The sequence below is a fragment of the Chrysochloris asiatica genome, unplaced genomic scaffold (genome assembly GCF_000296735.1).
Source record: "Chrysochloris asiatica unplaced genomic scaffold, ChrAsi1.0 scaffold00040, whole genome shotgun sequence".
Classification (NCBI taxonomy): Eukaryota; Metazoa; Chordata; class Mammalia; order Afrosoricida; family Chrysochloridae; genus Chrysochloris; species Chrysochloris asiatica.
In genome coordinates, this window is record NW_006408558.1 from 16,789,217 (window position 1) to 16,804,977 (window position 15,761).

General features: G+C 52.1%; 1 protein-coding gene across 5 annotated transcripts in view; it reads right to left on the bottom strand.

The window, feature by feature from the left end:
* Window positions 1-1,168: 1,168 nt before the first annotated feature.
* PPP6R3 (protein phosphatase 6, regulatory subunit 3) overlaps window positions 1,169-15,761 on the bottom strand; it is a 62,494-nt gene continuing 47,901 nt past the window's right edge. For 4 of the 5 annotated variants that reach the window (XM_006860832.1, XM_006860831.1, XM_006860830.1 and 1 more), the window contains 6 exons: window positions 15,254-15,375; window positions 9,655-9,808; window positions 7,739-7,845; window positions 6,522-6,672; window positions 3,997-4,119; window positions 1,169-1,220 (listed from right to left, as the gene is read on the bottom strand). In XM_006860832.1, coding sequence (XP_006860894.1) covers window positions 1,169-1,220; window positions 3,997-4,119; window positions 6,522-6,672; window positions 7,739-7,845; window positions 9,655-9,808; window positions 15,254-15,375 — 709 coding nt within the window. Of the gene's footprint in view, window positions 1,221-3,996; window positions 4,120-4,363; window positions 4,382-6,521; window positions 6,673-7,738; window positions 7,846-9,654; window positions 9,809-15,253; window positions 15,376-15,761 lie in introns of all 5 variants that reach the window. The other variant, XM_006860829.1, reaches the window with a different exon arrangement.

Sequence of the window (15,761 nt, forward strand, 5' to 3'; positions counted from 1 at the left end):
ACTTTGTATATTGACATAGAAAATTATAAATTACATTGAATTAGTATTCATAATCACTATACATATACACAAACCAGTCCTAAAAATACACTGGTTTAGAATTGACGGTGGGAACCTTACGCGGTACACACAGGAAAAGAATGAACATGCGTAGGTGCCGGATTCCGAGTTCTACTTTCAAACCCTAACCCGCCAAATGACGTACTCTCTCACTCCAGGCGCAGCGCGAGCTTTCCCAACTCTCCTGCTTGACAGGATTTCTGTCTGTGACACACGCAGACTGCTCTGAAATGTTTGCTGGGGATGCTGGGTAACAAGGTCAATTTTGGTGAATGGGTTCAAAAAAGCAGATGAACTACCAGAAACAAAACAAAACGAAAGATCAAAAAAAAACAAAAACAAAAACACCCAAACCACAAGCCATATACACTCCAAATATTCTAGTGTTTCACCTGCAGGGGGGAAATCATTTCAAGCAAACAAGACTTTAACAGAACATATGGCTTTACAAGAACATCCATTTATCAACTAGCTGTAGCAATAAATACTTAAATCTCTACCAATAGACTTACATTTTTGATCCGTTTTAAACAATACAGAAAACAGTTACCAATTGAAAGCTGGTTATAAAAAGAACACCAAAGATTTCTTATTGAAAAACCACTTTTGTTGCGTTAGAACCACCCAATGAATACTTGGAGGGCGTTCCGATCCTGACCCCTTGTCAACCTGGAGGAAGGGAGGGAAGTGTATGGAAACTGCCTAGTACTTTGGTCACACTCTAACTGCCCAATAGGTAATAGGTATGTTTCAAATACAATAGATCTGTGGACTCACTTTTATAAAACTATTCTTACAGCCATTCTAACTACAGCATCACTACTGCCATTACACAGGCGGCAGGGTTTTAGTTCACAGGCCACCCCGTTCTTTAGAACAATACAATATAAACATACGCAAAACAGCTTGGTATTTGTCAATGTGCACTCCCGGCACCCGGATGGTTTCTCTGTACAGTGTCTTAGAATCCTGGGTAGAAAGGTTGCTGGTCCTGATCCCTCGCAGACTGAGCGCAGCAGTGACTGGCTGGGCCGGCTCCTCGGAACCCTCCGGAAGCCCTCGTGGTGGTGGGCTGCGGGCCTCAGTCAGCAGCAGCAGCCATCACTCATCATACGGGGCCGTTGACCGATGTGTCGCCGGGCATACTTGGCTGGTCAGTCCTGAGGGGCAAGGCAGAGGGGTGAGGCACGTGATGAGCCACGCCTGGCTCCCTGGAGGCAGGGAACGCGTGTTTTAATGCCATTTACCCGATGATGTCCAGCACAGGCCTGGCACTGAGAGGCACTGAATGGAGTGCCTTGTGAAGGAATTCAACTCCAGAAAACCCAACTGACTCACAACCAAGCTTCCCCGGCAATGCCGTGGACCTCCCCACACGGCAATGCCGTGGACCTCGCCACACGGCAATGCCGTGGACCTCCCCACACGGCAATGCCGTGGAACTCGCCACACGGCAATGCCGTGGAACTCCCCACACGGCAATGCCGTGGAACTCGCCACACGGCAATGCCGTGGACCTCCCCACACGGCAATGCCGTGGAACTCCCCACACGGCAATGCCGTGGAACTCGCCACACGGCAATGCCGTGGAACTCGCCACACGGCAATGCTGTGGAACTCCCCACACCACCGCCTGGAAGCACACTGGGCTGGAACAGTGTTGCCAAGGTCTCAGGAGGCAAGTGTTCACCTGAGTCAATAGAGCCGCTCTCTGCTGCCCCCTGTTGGAATACACTAACATTGCGTGTGAGAAACAGGATTCTGCTACAAAGGGAATCATAGGAAAGCTGTAGGCAGCGCGAGCTGACGGCCTGAGAAAGCCATGGAGGGTGGGCACATGAACAGACTATATCCACAGACAGACATCAGAGATCAAACAAGGTGGCCCGCATTCCCTCCAAAATCACCACCCAAACGAATGTCAGATTCTCCTTGGCTCTACACCAAGTGTTACCAGGGGACTTATTGAGGGCGCTCGGAGCCTTAGCTGGGAAGCACAGACGTACTTCTGCACCAACATTCAAGATTTAAAAAGAGAACACTTTCAAGAAAGAAGGGACGCTTTAATCAGACACCTGCTAATTATTACGACGCCAGCTGCAACACACAACACTCTCTGCTTCCATCGGTGTGTCCCATACACACAGGTCTAGGAATGAAGAGAGCTCTGGAATCAGACATAACTAGGCCCCTAGTCTGCCTTTCCCACATTTAACGAGCTGATGCAAATAAATGTCACCTGTTTGGTTTTCAGCCTCTGGAAAGGGGGACCTGGGGGACAAGGACCACTGCCCCCAGTTGTGTCTGCAAGCACCCACTGACAAGGTGGTCAGAAGAACAGCAAGGGGTATGCCGGTCAGACAGAGGGTCAGGACTGTCAGAGGGTCAGTCAGAGGGTCAGGGGCACAGGCTGCATACCAAGTTATCTTTAACCTACAACACTGTTCGTTTTTAGAACAAATAACAAACATGCCCATTAGATCATGGCTCTGGTCTCTGCGGTAACAAGTCTAGCGCCACCTCAGAGAGCCTGTTCCCACCACCCTCTGGCCACACTTCTCCCAGCGTGACTCCCTCTGTCTGTGCTTCTGTCTAGGTGGCCAAGTTGATGATCACTTCTTTATCCCCCTGCTGAGCTCTTCCCATGGGCTCACCCATCTTGGCCTGGAGACCCAGATGTCCACCAGCCAGGGAGACGAGCCAAGGAAAACCCACATCACATTGTCAGAGAACAAACTCCTAAGGTAACAACTGCAGGCAGGGACAGCCAGCCCATACACAGTAAATGGTTTGCTGTTGTGAAGTACCATCAAGTCGATTCCAACCCACAGGCAGTGGCTGGTGAGCCTGAACCGCCGACCTTGTGGTTCAAACCAACTTTGCAGTAGACACCAGGGTGCTGTCATAGCCGAGCCCTCAACACCACACACCGGGAACCTGGGACCAGACATGTGGCCTGTGCTGGAGCCTTGGGTGAAACTATGCTCCAGCCCTTAAAAGGGGAGGGGCGGGGAAGGGGGAGAGAGAGTCAGCGAGCAAGCGAGCGAAGCCAGGTTTGCAGAACTATGACCACACAGACTTGCTGACCAGTGGGGGAGAGCGGCCCCTGCTGGCCTCACTGCCCTGTTGCCAGAAAGTACCCAGATGGAGCTGGGGGCCACTTGAAGCTCACAGAAGGACCCGGTGCTGCTGTGGGCTAAGTGTTGGACTGCCAACTGAAAGTGGACACTTGGAGCCTACCTCAGAAAGGGAAGGGAGTTCGTTTCTGCGAAGATTCCCAGGCTCGGGGCCAGGTGGGGCAGTGCTCCTGTCCTGCAGGGTCACTGTTTCCCTGACAGATAGGATGTGTTCGTGTTCACTCAGCAACGTGAACCCTGGGCCAAGTCAGCCTACTCGAGGAGGCCCCCATGTGAGGAGCTTGCTCCCTGTGAGGTCCAGTGCCCACCTCAGCTGTCCTTCACCCCCGGCTTGTTCTAATCTCATGGTGACCAGAAAGGAAACGTCGTACCCACATCACCTGGCTCAGGTGGTGGCATTTGAATGCTTCATAAACAAACCAGCCCCAGAAAGCAGGGCCACACTGACGCTCCTTACTACAGCGGGGCAGCTGTCAACAATGCTCACCGGGGCCGAGGAGGACCCATACTGGCAGGCTCCTGGGGGGCCTTACAGGAACGCTAATCCTGGAAACAAGCCCAACAGCTTTCTCAAACTCAGAGCCTCACAAAACAGGAGGGCCCGCCTGCCCGAGACCCCTCCATTCCCAGCAGTGGTTTTAGATGACTACTGACCTGGAAACCCCGAGAGCAGTCAGCTCAGCCCCCGACTCCCAGTGACAATGTGCCGAATAACCTGGGGGGGCCAACCCTCTCTACACGTCCCCCCCTTCCCCCCCACCACAATAGGCTGGGCCTGGGGAAGCAGGCAGTTAGTTACCTCTGCTCTGGGCTACTGCCGGGGGCCGAGGAGGGCACGGGCTTGGGCTCCGCCATCTCAGGGCTCTCCTCCCCGACGCACTTACAAGCAGCATCTTGAGAGGTAGACAGTTTTCCGTCTTCGCTGCAGGAGAGAGGACAGAGTGTCAGAAGTGTGGGTGCACTGCTGGGATGGGCCCAGGCACATGCAAGATGGCATGGAGTCATGGCTGCCATGGGGTTGGAGCCCTGGGGTGGAGCATGCTCAGGGAACAGGCACAGGGACATGGACCAGTGACCACAGAGGAGGGAACCACAGGGAGCGGACCACAGGGGCAGTGTGATGCGGTGGGTGTCGGGGGGTGGGGGAGCCCAGGCACCGCACATACCGGTAGGACTTCAACACTCTGAAGCCAAGTGTGCAAAACAGAAAGAGAAATGTACAAGAGTTTCAGAACACTCCTATAAATGAGGGATCGGGGACACTAAGTCCACCACCGCCCATTAGCAAAGCTGCAGGCTCGGAAGGTGTCAAACGAACCTGTTTGAAGGAATGAGTGTTTAGTTGAAACAGCTGGCCAGACCCCACCATTTGCTTGGTGGCTGGCAGCCACCACCAGGTACAAGGGGTGCCCAGCTATCTGAAGCAGGACCTCGTGCCTTCTCAACAGGCTCTCAGATAACATAAGGAGCACAAAGACGGCAAAGGCAAGCACCAAGAACAGCCTCCAGACGGACAGATCCGACTGCAGGTCAGCCATAAAGGCCCCCCGCTGCCGTGGAGACGGTTCTCCGTGTGGCTGGAAACACAGACGTGGCCTTGCCTGTCTGGGGCTGTCACTTTATACAGCCAGAGTGGCATCAACTGGGAAACTCGGTTCTGCCCTGGATCTGCTCATAATAAACCTAGTTTCAGGTTGAGTCTTGGTGGGGCTTTCCGATGGATCCAGGTTAGAAGCAGACAGCGACTTCATGGCAACCTGAATGACTGATGACCTGATTCTCCATTCCCTCCCACCAAGACGAGGACCTGAGGAACGTGACTCACTACTCTGGTTCTCTAGGTTGACGGCGTTCCTGGCTCAGCACCACACAACACCTCACTCCTCCCATCTCGTCTGCATCTCCATTGGACACTCCACTCCACCCATCTCGGGCTCTTGGTCTAGCTGTGGAAGGTGTCACCTTTCCACAAGGAGGTCATCCTCCGCTGCAAATGCAGCGGGGCTCCAAAAGCCCCCAGGCGCCCACCTCTCAGAGGTATCTACCCTCTGCTGTCTAGAGCATCCAGTGCCAAGTTGTGACCATTACTTACATTGTAGCACGTGAATGAGGTTTCAGTATCTCTTCACGAGCTTTCTGCTGGGTGTCTCTGGGCTGTAAATGGCTTGCTGCTATCTTTAGCCTGTTGGGGGCTTTAATCTTTCTATCTTTTTCTTATTGGTTTCCAGCACACCCTTGAACAGGAAGTATCCATCAATCGCTTACTGATTAAGACACTAAAACCGTTTTCTGTTTCTTAGTCTGCCTCTTCGTTTTGTATCTAGGGCTTCATCAAATCAGAACGTCTAAGAGGGCGCAGTCAAATTCAATTCTCTGCAGTACCGCCCGTGCCTTTGCAAGCTATTTTCAGGAGCAGCTCTGCTCTGGCCGACGTTTACTTCTACTTCTCACACCACGTCCCAGAGCTCAGTCATTTCCTCACGGAGAGCAGAAGTCAATAGTGTGCTGAACGTGCTAGGAGGAGGGGGAGAAGGAGGAGGCCCTCACTGACACTGCACCCACAAGGTTCTAATGCTGGGACTCTACAGAAGTGGGAACGTCTGGCAGGCACCTTTCTTTCTGGTTTACTAAGTGCTTGGGGAACCTGTATTTTCCCCGGAACATTAGAGTACATTTTATGGCGCCAATGGAAGTTTTCACAGAAACTGCATCAATGATTCTGTTTGGTGTATCTGTGCTCAGACACCCTGGGAGCAGCCCCGACGGTGCCCGTGTGAGAAGGGGCGCACACTGAGCACAGGGAAGCAGCTGACTTTCTCAGTTTCATGTTGTGAGCTTTCATTATGACCTACTTCTGACCCGAGTTAAGTGGTGAGGGTACTTCTTTCTCACTATTAGGCCCTTTGCTTCCTGAGAGCTGTCATTTTGCTGGTGTGTTCAAGGCCAGTGCTCAGCCCCTTTCTCCGGGACTGAAGACTTCTCAGACTCAGAAGCCCATCCAGCCTCCCCACCAGGTCTTCTGAATCCAGCAGACGTTTCCACGCTCTGTTGAGGAGGCTTTATAGAAAGTTCGCGAGAAAAGGGAATTCAAAGATGATGGGAGTTTTCCCACAAACTTTTTGAAACCTTGTTTAATTCTAGTCTTCTGAACACAAAAAGAGGGAAAGAAGACACAGCGAGAGCAAGAGAGACAAACTCCAGGCTCCCCAACTCTTCATGTCTTCATCAAGAGTCATCGTTGAAAAGCTGACCGCAGACCTCTACTGTGTGGGCTCACCCCCAGCCTCCCCACCAGCTGAAGCGGTGGGCCTGGCCCCCGGTTACCTTTTGAAGACGGCAGTTTCGGTCTTGGCATCTACAGTGAGGCTGAGGGTTTCCTTCATGCCGCCATTCATCACTGTCTCAGTTACCTTGTCTGGACTCTCGGGGTCCTCCTCCCCATCAGAGCTGGCATCCATGGCCACACTGCCCGGCGCTGGAAAGCACACACAGCCGAGGGTCACACCCATGGCTAGTGGAGGAAGGAAACCGGCCAGCACCTGGGTGCGCACGTCCACAAGAGAAGCCCGGTGCCGGGTTTCCTCCAGCAGAGTTTGACTAGCTTGTCTTAGTCTTTCTAGCCCAGTGGACCCACACCTGATGTCCCCTGCACACAACCCTGACCTGACGAGCAGCTGTAACAGGTACCCACGGTACCACTCCAGTATGTTCTTTCCCTTTCATGCTCCACATCTGGCCTGGTCTCTACGTCTCTTTCTCGGGGCTTTCTGTGGACTGTTTCTTGGTAGAGTCACAGGGGACACTGATTGGGAACGTATGCTCTGAAGCTACTCCCTGGACTGAAATGTCAGTTTTGCCACTTCCTCAAAAGCTGCACACACCTCTGCCAAAGAGCCTAATCTATAACTCAGTTTTTCATTCACAAAACGGGGAAAATGGAATCTATCTTTCAGAAGTGTTCAGGGATGACTAAGAAGGTCAGCTGAGTCCTAGTGACTGTCTTGATTCCATCCCTGGTCCCCTCACCGTCATCTACTGCACCAGATAACAGTCCAGGGCCAACACAAGGCGTCTGTGTGAACGCTGAGCAGCAAGACACCTTCAACCATTCATCTGCTTCGAGAGGCAACGTGATCGTGAGCCACTGCACAGCCTGAGCCATGTCCACGCTCAGCACACAGCCAGGCACCAGAGGCTGGGGGCAGCCAGACACAAATGCCAGGGCTGGAGCTGCTCTTATCTGGGAGACACAGGCGTGGGCAGTCCTGCCTTTTGGGCCTCTGTTTCCCTATCTGTACACTAAGAACTAGGATTCCTGTTCCATACAGAATAGCCTGCCTCTTCTCATCAGTGGCCCTGTGGACACCCTGAAACCCTCAATCGTATTTCCCTGACTCCCTTCAGCCCTGAGCCAGGTTCTTGACACATGCCATGCAGACAGGACAACTTTTCAAGAGGGAGAAAAGGAGCAAAAGTTCAAGCTTGAGAAACACACAGTTCAACAGTCCTGCCTCCCTGACTCGGGGCCTTTGGGCACCCACCTTCTGGCTGTGCTGTGAGGGCAGCCACACTGGGGGTCAGCGGATCCAGGGGCTCGGTGCTGGTCTCCATTTCCACAGGCGAATTACTCCTGAAAGAGTCTTTTGTACTTTGAGGAGAGAGAGAATTCAGAAGTTAGCACTGCAAACTGCCCTTGCTTACCACCATGCACAAAGAGCTGGAAACAAGTAAGGCTCCTGAGGAAAACCCAAGCACCTATCACAAGCAGCTAAGAGGCATATACCTTGGAGCTGACCAATATGGGCTGGGTGAGTGTTCGGCTTAGCAGAAACACAGGGATGGCTGCAGGATGCTTTCCATCACCAAGAACCCCAGGCCTGTGGGCCCTGGACAGCAGACAACTCCCATCCATCACAGGGACTAGGTCATGTAGCCTCTGCCCACGTGAGGCCTCCTTGACTGAGGCCAGCTGTTTTCCATGTGCAAACACGTCACAGAGCAGAGGAGGGGAGGGCCGGTATGTGGGTGTGTAACTCTGTTACCTCTCACATCCCTCTCCCATAACAGAAGGGGTAGAGGGAAGCAACTGGAGCAGACATGTTCTTATGGAACCAGGGCTCTTCCCCTTCAGTTACAAAAAGGCAAAAAAAAGAAGGGGACACTTGATGTTTCTGTATTGGGGTTTCTACAGCCACAAACCCCTGTGCTCAGTACAATGGTTCCTTAGGCTTTCTGAGGCTATAAACCTTTACAGGAGCCTCATCTACCCACAGAGGTGCTAGAGGATTTGAACCAACAATCTACTTAACCCAATGCATGACCAGGGCATGTTGGGGCGGGTGGTGGCGGCGAACACCTGACAAGACATTCTCAGAAGGCTTCCTTTGCCCCGTGAACAACTACTCCATGCTCACTGCTTCATCTGGGGAGGGAGCGGCTATTTGATGAGCGCCGGTCTCCTGTCCCCACTGCTGGTCACTCAGAGGCAGTGCTTCTTGGACAGGGGCAGCACTAAAGTCTTTGAGCAGTGTGGTGGAGGTGGCTTTCTCAGATCCAAAGAAACAAAATGAGACAAAACCCACAGCTAATCCTAGAGTGGCGCTGTAGGATAAGCATGGCCTGCTAACTGACAGATCGGTGGTTCAAATCCACCAGCCACAACTTGGAAACCCTATACAGGGTCGCTATGAATCAAAATCAATTCAAAGGCACTTAACAACAATTCTGAAGTTCTGACAATACCTGTCAGGAAAATCATGAAGGGACTTGGCCACTGACAGCAACACAAACAGCACAACTGGGTTTATGACAGGAAAACGGTAGGAGCAAACCACAGCTGTCATCGTGACGTACCACAGCAATCCCAGAGGTACCTGCCATAAGACCCCTGACTTGTCCCCCCATCTCCATGGTCCCGACCCCACAGTCCCCCATATCTCCACTGTCCCGACCCCACAGACCCCCACATCTCCACGGTCCTGACCCCACAGACTCCGACATCTCCACAGTCCCGACCCCACAGTTCCCCCTATCTCCACGGTCCTGACCCCATAGGCCTCCCCACTCCACAGCATCCCCATCTCCAGTCCTGACCCCACAGCGCCCCCATCTCCACAGTCCTGACCCCACATTGGCCCCATCTCCAGTCCTGACCCCACAGCACCCCCATCTCCACAGTCCTGACCCCCAGCATCCCCATCTCCACAGCCCTGACCCCACAGCAACCCCATCTCCACTTGGCCCCGGGCCCAGCACCCAGTGGAGCTAAAGGAGTCTGCAGGATGGCTACTTGCTCGAGGTCCGACACACTCCCCAGGGCTGTGCTGTTCAGGTGACTCTGTCCGAGTCGCAGTCCCTGTCCAGTTGACCCCACAGCTGGTGACGGGCGTGTAGAAGGCACTGACCGAGCTGAAGGGTGGTGGAGAGGCTCACAGAGAGCCGGCGCCTGTTTCCTCACCTCAGGGAAGATGTGAACTCGGAGAAGGATGCCCAGCCTGTCTCCTTCGTTGGCATCGGCTCTTCCGTGCTCCAGACGTCAGAGCCCACCGAGTCTAAGGGAGCACCGTGGGTCGTCTCCATGGGGACGTCAAAGTTGGCTGACCAGCTGGGAGCTAAAGACGGGAAAGAAATGTCAATGGGAACGTTCTCAGGCATTCCAGGTAATACCAGACATTTATTTACCAACACGGACTATTGTTGTTGTAAAGTGCCGACTCATGGAAACCCTCTATATAGGGTGGGTTTCCGATAAGTGGCTGGTGGGTTTGCTTTCCCTATAGCATCACACCAGGATTCCGACGCAGATGAGCAACGATGACTCAAAGGCCAGGGACCGCCTGTGCTGGTGGGCTGTGGGAGAGGGACTCTCCTGTCTGAGACACAGTCACGTGGAGAACTAGCCTGCTACAAAATCGCAGGCTTCCTTTGATCCAGCAATCCCATTTCTAAGAATTTAAACGATGCAACCCAAACCAAAACCACCGACGCACACTGCCATCGAGTCAGTTCCAATCCACGGTGACGTCGTGGACAAGAGAATGCCCAGTCCTGCGCCATCCTCGCACTCACTGCACCTTGCTGAGGGGCTTCCTCTCTCTCCAACTCTACTTTACTGACCATGATGTCCTGCTCCAGGGAAAGGTGCCTCCTGATAACAGGTCCAAAGTACCGGGACGATGTTTTGCCAACCTCATTTTGCAGGAGCATTAGCATCTGACTGTCCTTTCAAACAGATCCGTTCACTCGTTTAGCAGTCTATAGTATATACCCAATACTCTTTACTAATGTAATTCAAAGACATCGATTTTCTCCGTGCTTCTTTAGTCCCTGTCCAGTTTTCCCATGCATAGTAGGTAATTCAAAAGACCGAAGATTACGTCAGGCACATCTTACTCAATGTGGCCACTTACTTTTTAACACTTTAAAAAGCGTTTGCAGCAGATCTGTCCAATATAATGTATTGTTTGATCTCGTGACTACTGCTTTCAGGGACACGGATTTTGGATCCAATTAAAATAGAATCCTTTACAAATTCAACCTTTTCTCCGTTGATCCTGGTGTTCCTTAATTGGTGCAGCTGTGAGGATTTTGGTATTCTTTACATTTAGATGCAATCCACACTGAAGGTTGTATTCTTTGATCTTCATCAGTATTTTAAGTCCTCACCACTGACAGCAAGCAAGGTTGTGTCCACTGCATATCACAGGTTGTTAATAAGCCTTCCTCCAATCGTGATGACACGTTTTTCTTCTAGTCCAGCTTCTTGGATTATCTGCTCAGCATACAAGTGCATACATACGGTGAAAGGACACAGCCCTGACCCACCCTCCTGCTCGGAAACAGCGCAGCATCCACGGACTGTGTCAGAATTACCGCCTCTGGGTCTAGACTCAGGTTCCTCCTGAGCACAATTAAGTGTTCGGGAGGGGAGGCTCCATTCTTAACAATGCCACCCAAAACTTGTTACAATCCACATAGTCGAATGCCTTTGCTGTCAATACGTCACAGGTAAACATCTTTCTGGTATTCTCTGCTTTCAGCCAAGATCCATCTGATGCAAGCAGTGATCTCCATTGTTCCAAGTCCTCTTCTGAATCCGGCTTGGACTTCGGCCAGTTCAGTGCTGATGTACTGCTGCAATAATTTTTAAATGATCTTTAGCAAAATTTTACGTGCATGTGAGTTAATTATATTGTTACTGCAAAAATTACACCATCTAAGAATTACAAGTTTCACTTCCCCTGCCCCTTCGTTCTTTCGTTCCCACAGCCCCATACTGCAACGAATCCCACTTCTGAACGCCAACTGCAACCCCCACCTTTTACCAGGATCAACATGGGGCTGGGTCCCTGTGAGGTGGCATTCTAGCACTATCAGCCCTGATCTCACCCACGACTCTGTCCCAGGGTCTGCAGTGTGCCTCAGCCTCTCACAGACCCCACAGCTGTCAGGACCCGGCTCACATGGTTGTGGGCGTTGGCATGTCCCAAACCTGCAGTTCAGATGACTGGAACCAGCAGCCTGACCTAATGTGTCAATGCCCCACTGTGTGAGTGAGGAGGATCCTTCAGACATACGTTGGAACTGCAAGGGTGGGCCTTGCCAGCCTCTGTAGCCATGTGAGCCGGTTCCTGGCAGCTGTGAGGTCTTGGGGGGGTGGGGTGGGGGGCTGTACTGCGGAGTGCAGTCGTGGTTGACATCAGGGATGACAGACGGCTAGAGCACTATGGAGAGTCCTGGTGTGGCGCTGCAGGTACCAGACCCCAAGACTGGTTTAAACTGCAAGGTCAGTGGTTCAAACTCACCAGATGGTCCTTGGAAACCCTCTGGGGTTGTTGTGAGTCAGAACGGACTCAACAGCGCTTAACAGCTTACCAACAATAAATATAGCACTACGGGACATCTGGGATGTCTTTAGTCTCCAGCTCCTAAGGACCAGTCTTGTGCAATCCTGCTGAGAACACTGTTGCCGTTACATATACCAAGCCACGCGCACTTGTCCCAACAGTGTGGACTCCTCGCCGCCCCAGGATGACCAGACAGCACACAGGACAGCTACGCCCAGGGGTTTCTGAAGCTGCTCATCTTTCTGGAGGCAGAGGGCCTCACCTTCCCCCTACAGAGTGGCTGGTGAATTCCAAGTGCTGATTGATTGATTGATTGATTAGAAGTCCAATGCCTAACCCAGAGCACCACCAGGGTACACTTCTCCATCACAATTCAAAAGCAGCTCTTTTTTAGCGTTATAGTTTACTTTTATTTATTCAATGTCTTTTGTCCTTATAGTGTTTTCCTGAATTTTTCTCAAGTTTTTTCTTGAAATTTACTCGGTTAAAAAAGTTCTGTAAACGACATTATACATTGTTTTCTCTTTTTACTTTATGTCTTGTTGTTGTAAACTGGTATCTCTGGTCCCAGAATTCAGTCTTGTAGGTTTGTTTACTTTCAATACTTCTAGAGCTGGGTTTGAGTTCTAGGTGATATTGTCATGTATGTTAGTGTCAGGTTGCTGTCTACTGTTGTTGGTTCTCTGTCCAAAGAACTCCCTTCAGTATTTTTTGTTAAGGTCGATCTGGTTTTTGCAAATTCTTTTAATTTGCACTTATTTGGAAATGTTCTAATTTCCCCGTCACATCTGATGGGAGAACCGTACCCTGCTTGCCACCAAACTCCAGCCTTGTCTTGTGTCTGAAGGCCACTGTTATCAACAGCTGCTTGCAAAAGCTCAGGATGGCCAGGCGGTGCCATGCCATGCCAGCCCACAGTCTTCCCATTTTTCTTCTCTCTTACTGCTCCTGGTCAGCTTCCTCTTCCAGCCAATACTCAGTACACCTCTCCTTGCCGTTCTCTGAAGCTCAGGGTTCCAAGGTCACCATCTGTATGTTTCACTTGGTCTCCTGTGTCTGCTGCAGAAAGTCTGCTCAGTGCACCTGTCTACTCCACCATCTTACCCATAAGTCCAAGAGTTCTTTGTTCTGACTGGGGGAAGTTGGGTGAGGGATGCACAGGAATTCTGTTCTAGCCTGGCAATTTTTCTGTGAATCTAAAATGACTGTAAAACAGAAAGTATATTGGAACTGAATGGTAGTAAAAGGGATAAACTGGAAACCCTCAGGTGATGGCCACGGCTCCCTGACGCACCACCACCAACAGGAGACTTCCTGGTCCTGCAACCACAGCCAGGCTCTGTGGCTGTGTGGTGGCCCACCTGCAGCATCCTCACACACTGCTTGTCACCAGGTTTGGACTGACCCAGCAGGTCCTGGGGAAGTGTCCCTTCACATCTCTGAATCAGGACTCATCTTCTCTCCACAGGCCTTCTAGACTCCACGTACAGCTGGTCTCTGCTACCACAGACATTTGCCACAGCAGCAGAAACCTCAAGGTCTCGAGGACAGAAAGCTAGGGAACCTGCTCGACCTGGGGGTTTATACCAGGAACTTAGGACTGAGAAATGTTCCACTGTAAAGGCAGAACTTCCTGGGATTTTGAGCAAATTATTTCATCTCCCCAAGTGACAGAACTGTTTGTTTCATGAGGACAAACACCCATCCTTAGCGAGCCATTGCACATAGTGGATACACAGTCAGGGTTGTCTTCATGGCCCGCAAACCGTGTGCGCACGCTGTGTGTGACGCTCTGAGGTGTGTGCCTTTAGAGCCACACAGCCACTTGGCACCATGTGGGGGACCACTGTTCTCACTCAGGGAGCTCCTCTCCGCCCCCCACAATCCCTGCAGCAAAGAGCCCACAGAACATCCGAGAGCAGCCACCACCAAGTCCAGTCCTCAAAGCCAGAGGTGGGGGCAGACCTCCAGCACATTCCTGTACCTCTTGGCCATATGAGCACAGGGGGATATGACCCAGAGACGAAGCTTTTCCAAGGAGCAGAGACTTAGATGGGTGGGGACCTGTCACCCTGAACCAACACGCTAGGTTGTAGGTACCAATGGCCAGAGCGTGAAGGAAGTGGCAGCATGCTGACTGTTCCCCCAGCCAGCCCGAAGACCAGACTGTCTGTCCTGTCACCACTGCCTTGTCCCGCCCCTTCATATCTTCGGGTTTTCTTGTTTCCCAAGCTTTCTTATCCGGCTCTCACGCTGCCACAAAGGAAACATTTTTGCTTTTCCCCAGTAAGACCCTTGTGTTGTTGTGAAGTGCCATTAAGCTGGTTCGGACCCACAGCGACCCTGTATAGGGTTTCCAAAGAGTGGCTGGTGAGCTAGCCAACTTTGCGGTTCAAACCACCTTTGCAGTTCGGCGCATTAACCCGCAGCACCACACCAGGCCCAACAAGCAGTTCCCGGTCTGATCCAAAGCCTGCAGGTCCAACAACTCATCTTTCTGGAGCAGGACTAACCAGCTGGGGTGGGGGGTGTCTCTGCTGATTCCTGGTCTAAGAGGGATCCCCTCGGCATGTGTCCGAGTCTCCTGGAGGCAGCAGCAGGGAATTGTGGGAGAATGGGAGACTTGCACTAAGATGAAGCCCCTTCCTCTGCAGCCTTCCTGAAGAGGACAGGCTGTGTGAACATGCGGGGGCAGTTTACTATGAGGGACTGAGATGGCAAGTTCAGCCCCCAATAGGCTCCCTCCTCACAGCAACTCCAAGGACAACAGAATGAAGCTGGTGCTGTACCACCCTCATAACTCTGGTCACATCTGAAGCTGTTGCTACCATCACTACTGTGTGCCAACCCAACTTCCTCCTATTCACTGGCCCTCCACTTTACCAAGCATGAGATCTCCTCCAGGGACTGGTTCCTCCTGACAACATGCCCAAAGTACGCCATCCTGCTTCTAAGGAGCATTCTGGCTGCACTCCCACAAACAGACTTGCTTGTTCTGGCATCCGCGGTACTTGCACTATTCTCTGCCAGCACTCCAATTTGAACACGTCCATTCTTCCTCAGCCTTCTGCTCGCATGGTCCAGTTTTCGCCGGCCTGGAGAACCATGCCTCTGCCTTGAGAGCTTGGTCACAGCTGAGCCTATTTTTCAACACGCCCCCCCCCCCCCACCCACCCACCCAAGCACACAGACGGCAGAGAGGGCACTTACGTTCATTCAAGTCGACCTCCATTCTGTCCTCCGAGTTGGCACTGCTGGGTTCAAACAAGTCTTGCTTTGCTCCGTCTTCCTCTTCTGAGTCTGTACTCTCCTCACTGTCTGTGCTCCCTGAACTGAAAAAAAGAAAAAGGCGCGAATTGTGGAATGCTGTCTACCAGGCGACAGCTAACATGAGGAGAGGTCAGAGCGAGACGCCAGCACAGCCTGCTGCCTCTGTACCGTTTCATGGGCACACTTCACTCGGGCTGCGCGATGGCGCCTACATGCAGGCTTCTAGACAGACTCTCTGTCCTGCCCCGTTCACCTACAGCGCCTCCCCATGCTGTCTTCCCGACAGACTCTCTGTCCTGCCCTGTTCACCTACAGTGCCTCCCCACGCTGTCTTCCCGACAGACTCTCTGTCCTGCCCCGTTCACCTACAGCGCCTCCCCACGCTGTCTTCCTGACAGACTCTCTGTCCTGCCCTGTTCACCTACAGCGCCTCCCCACGCTGTCTTCC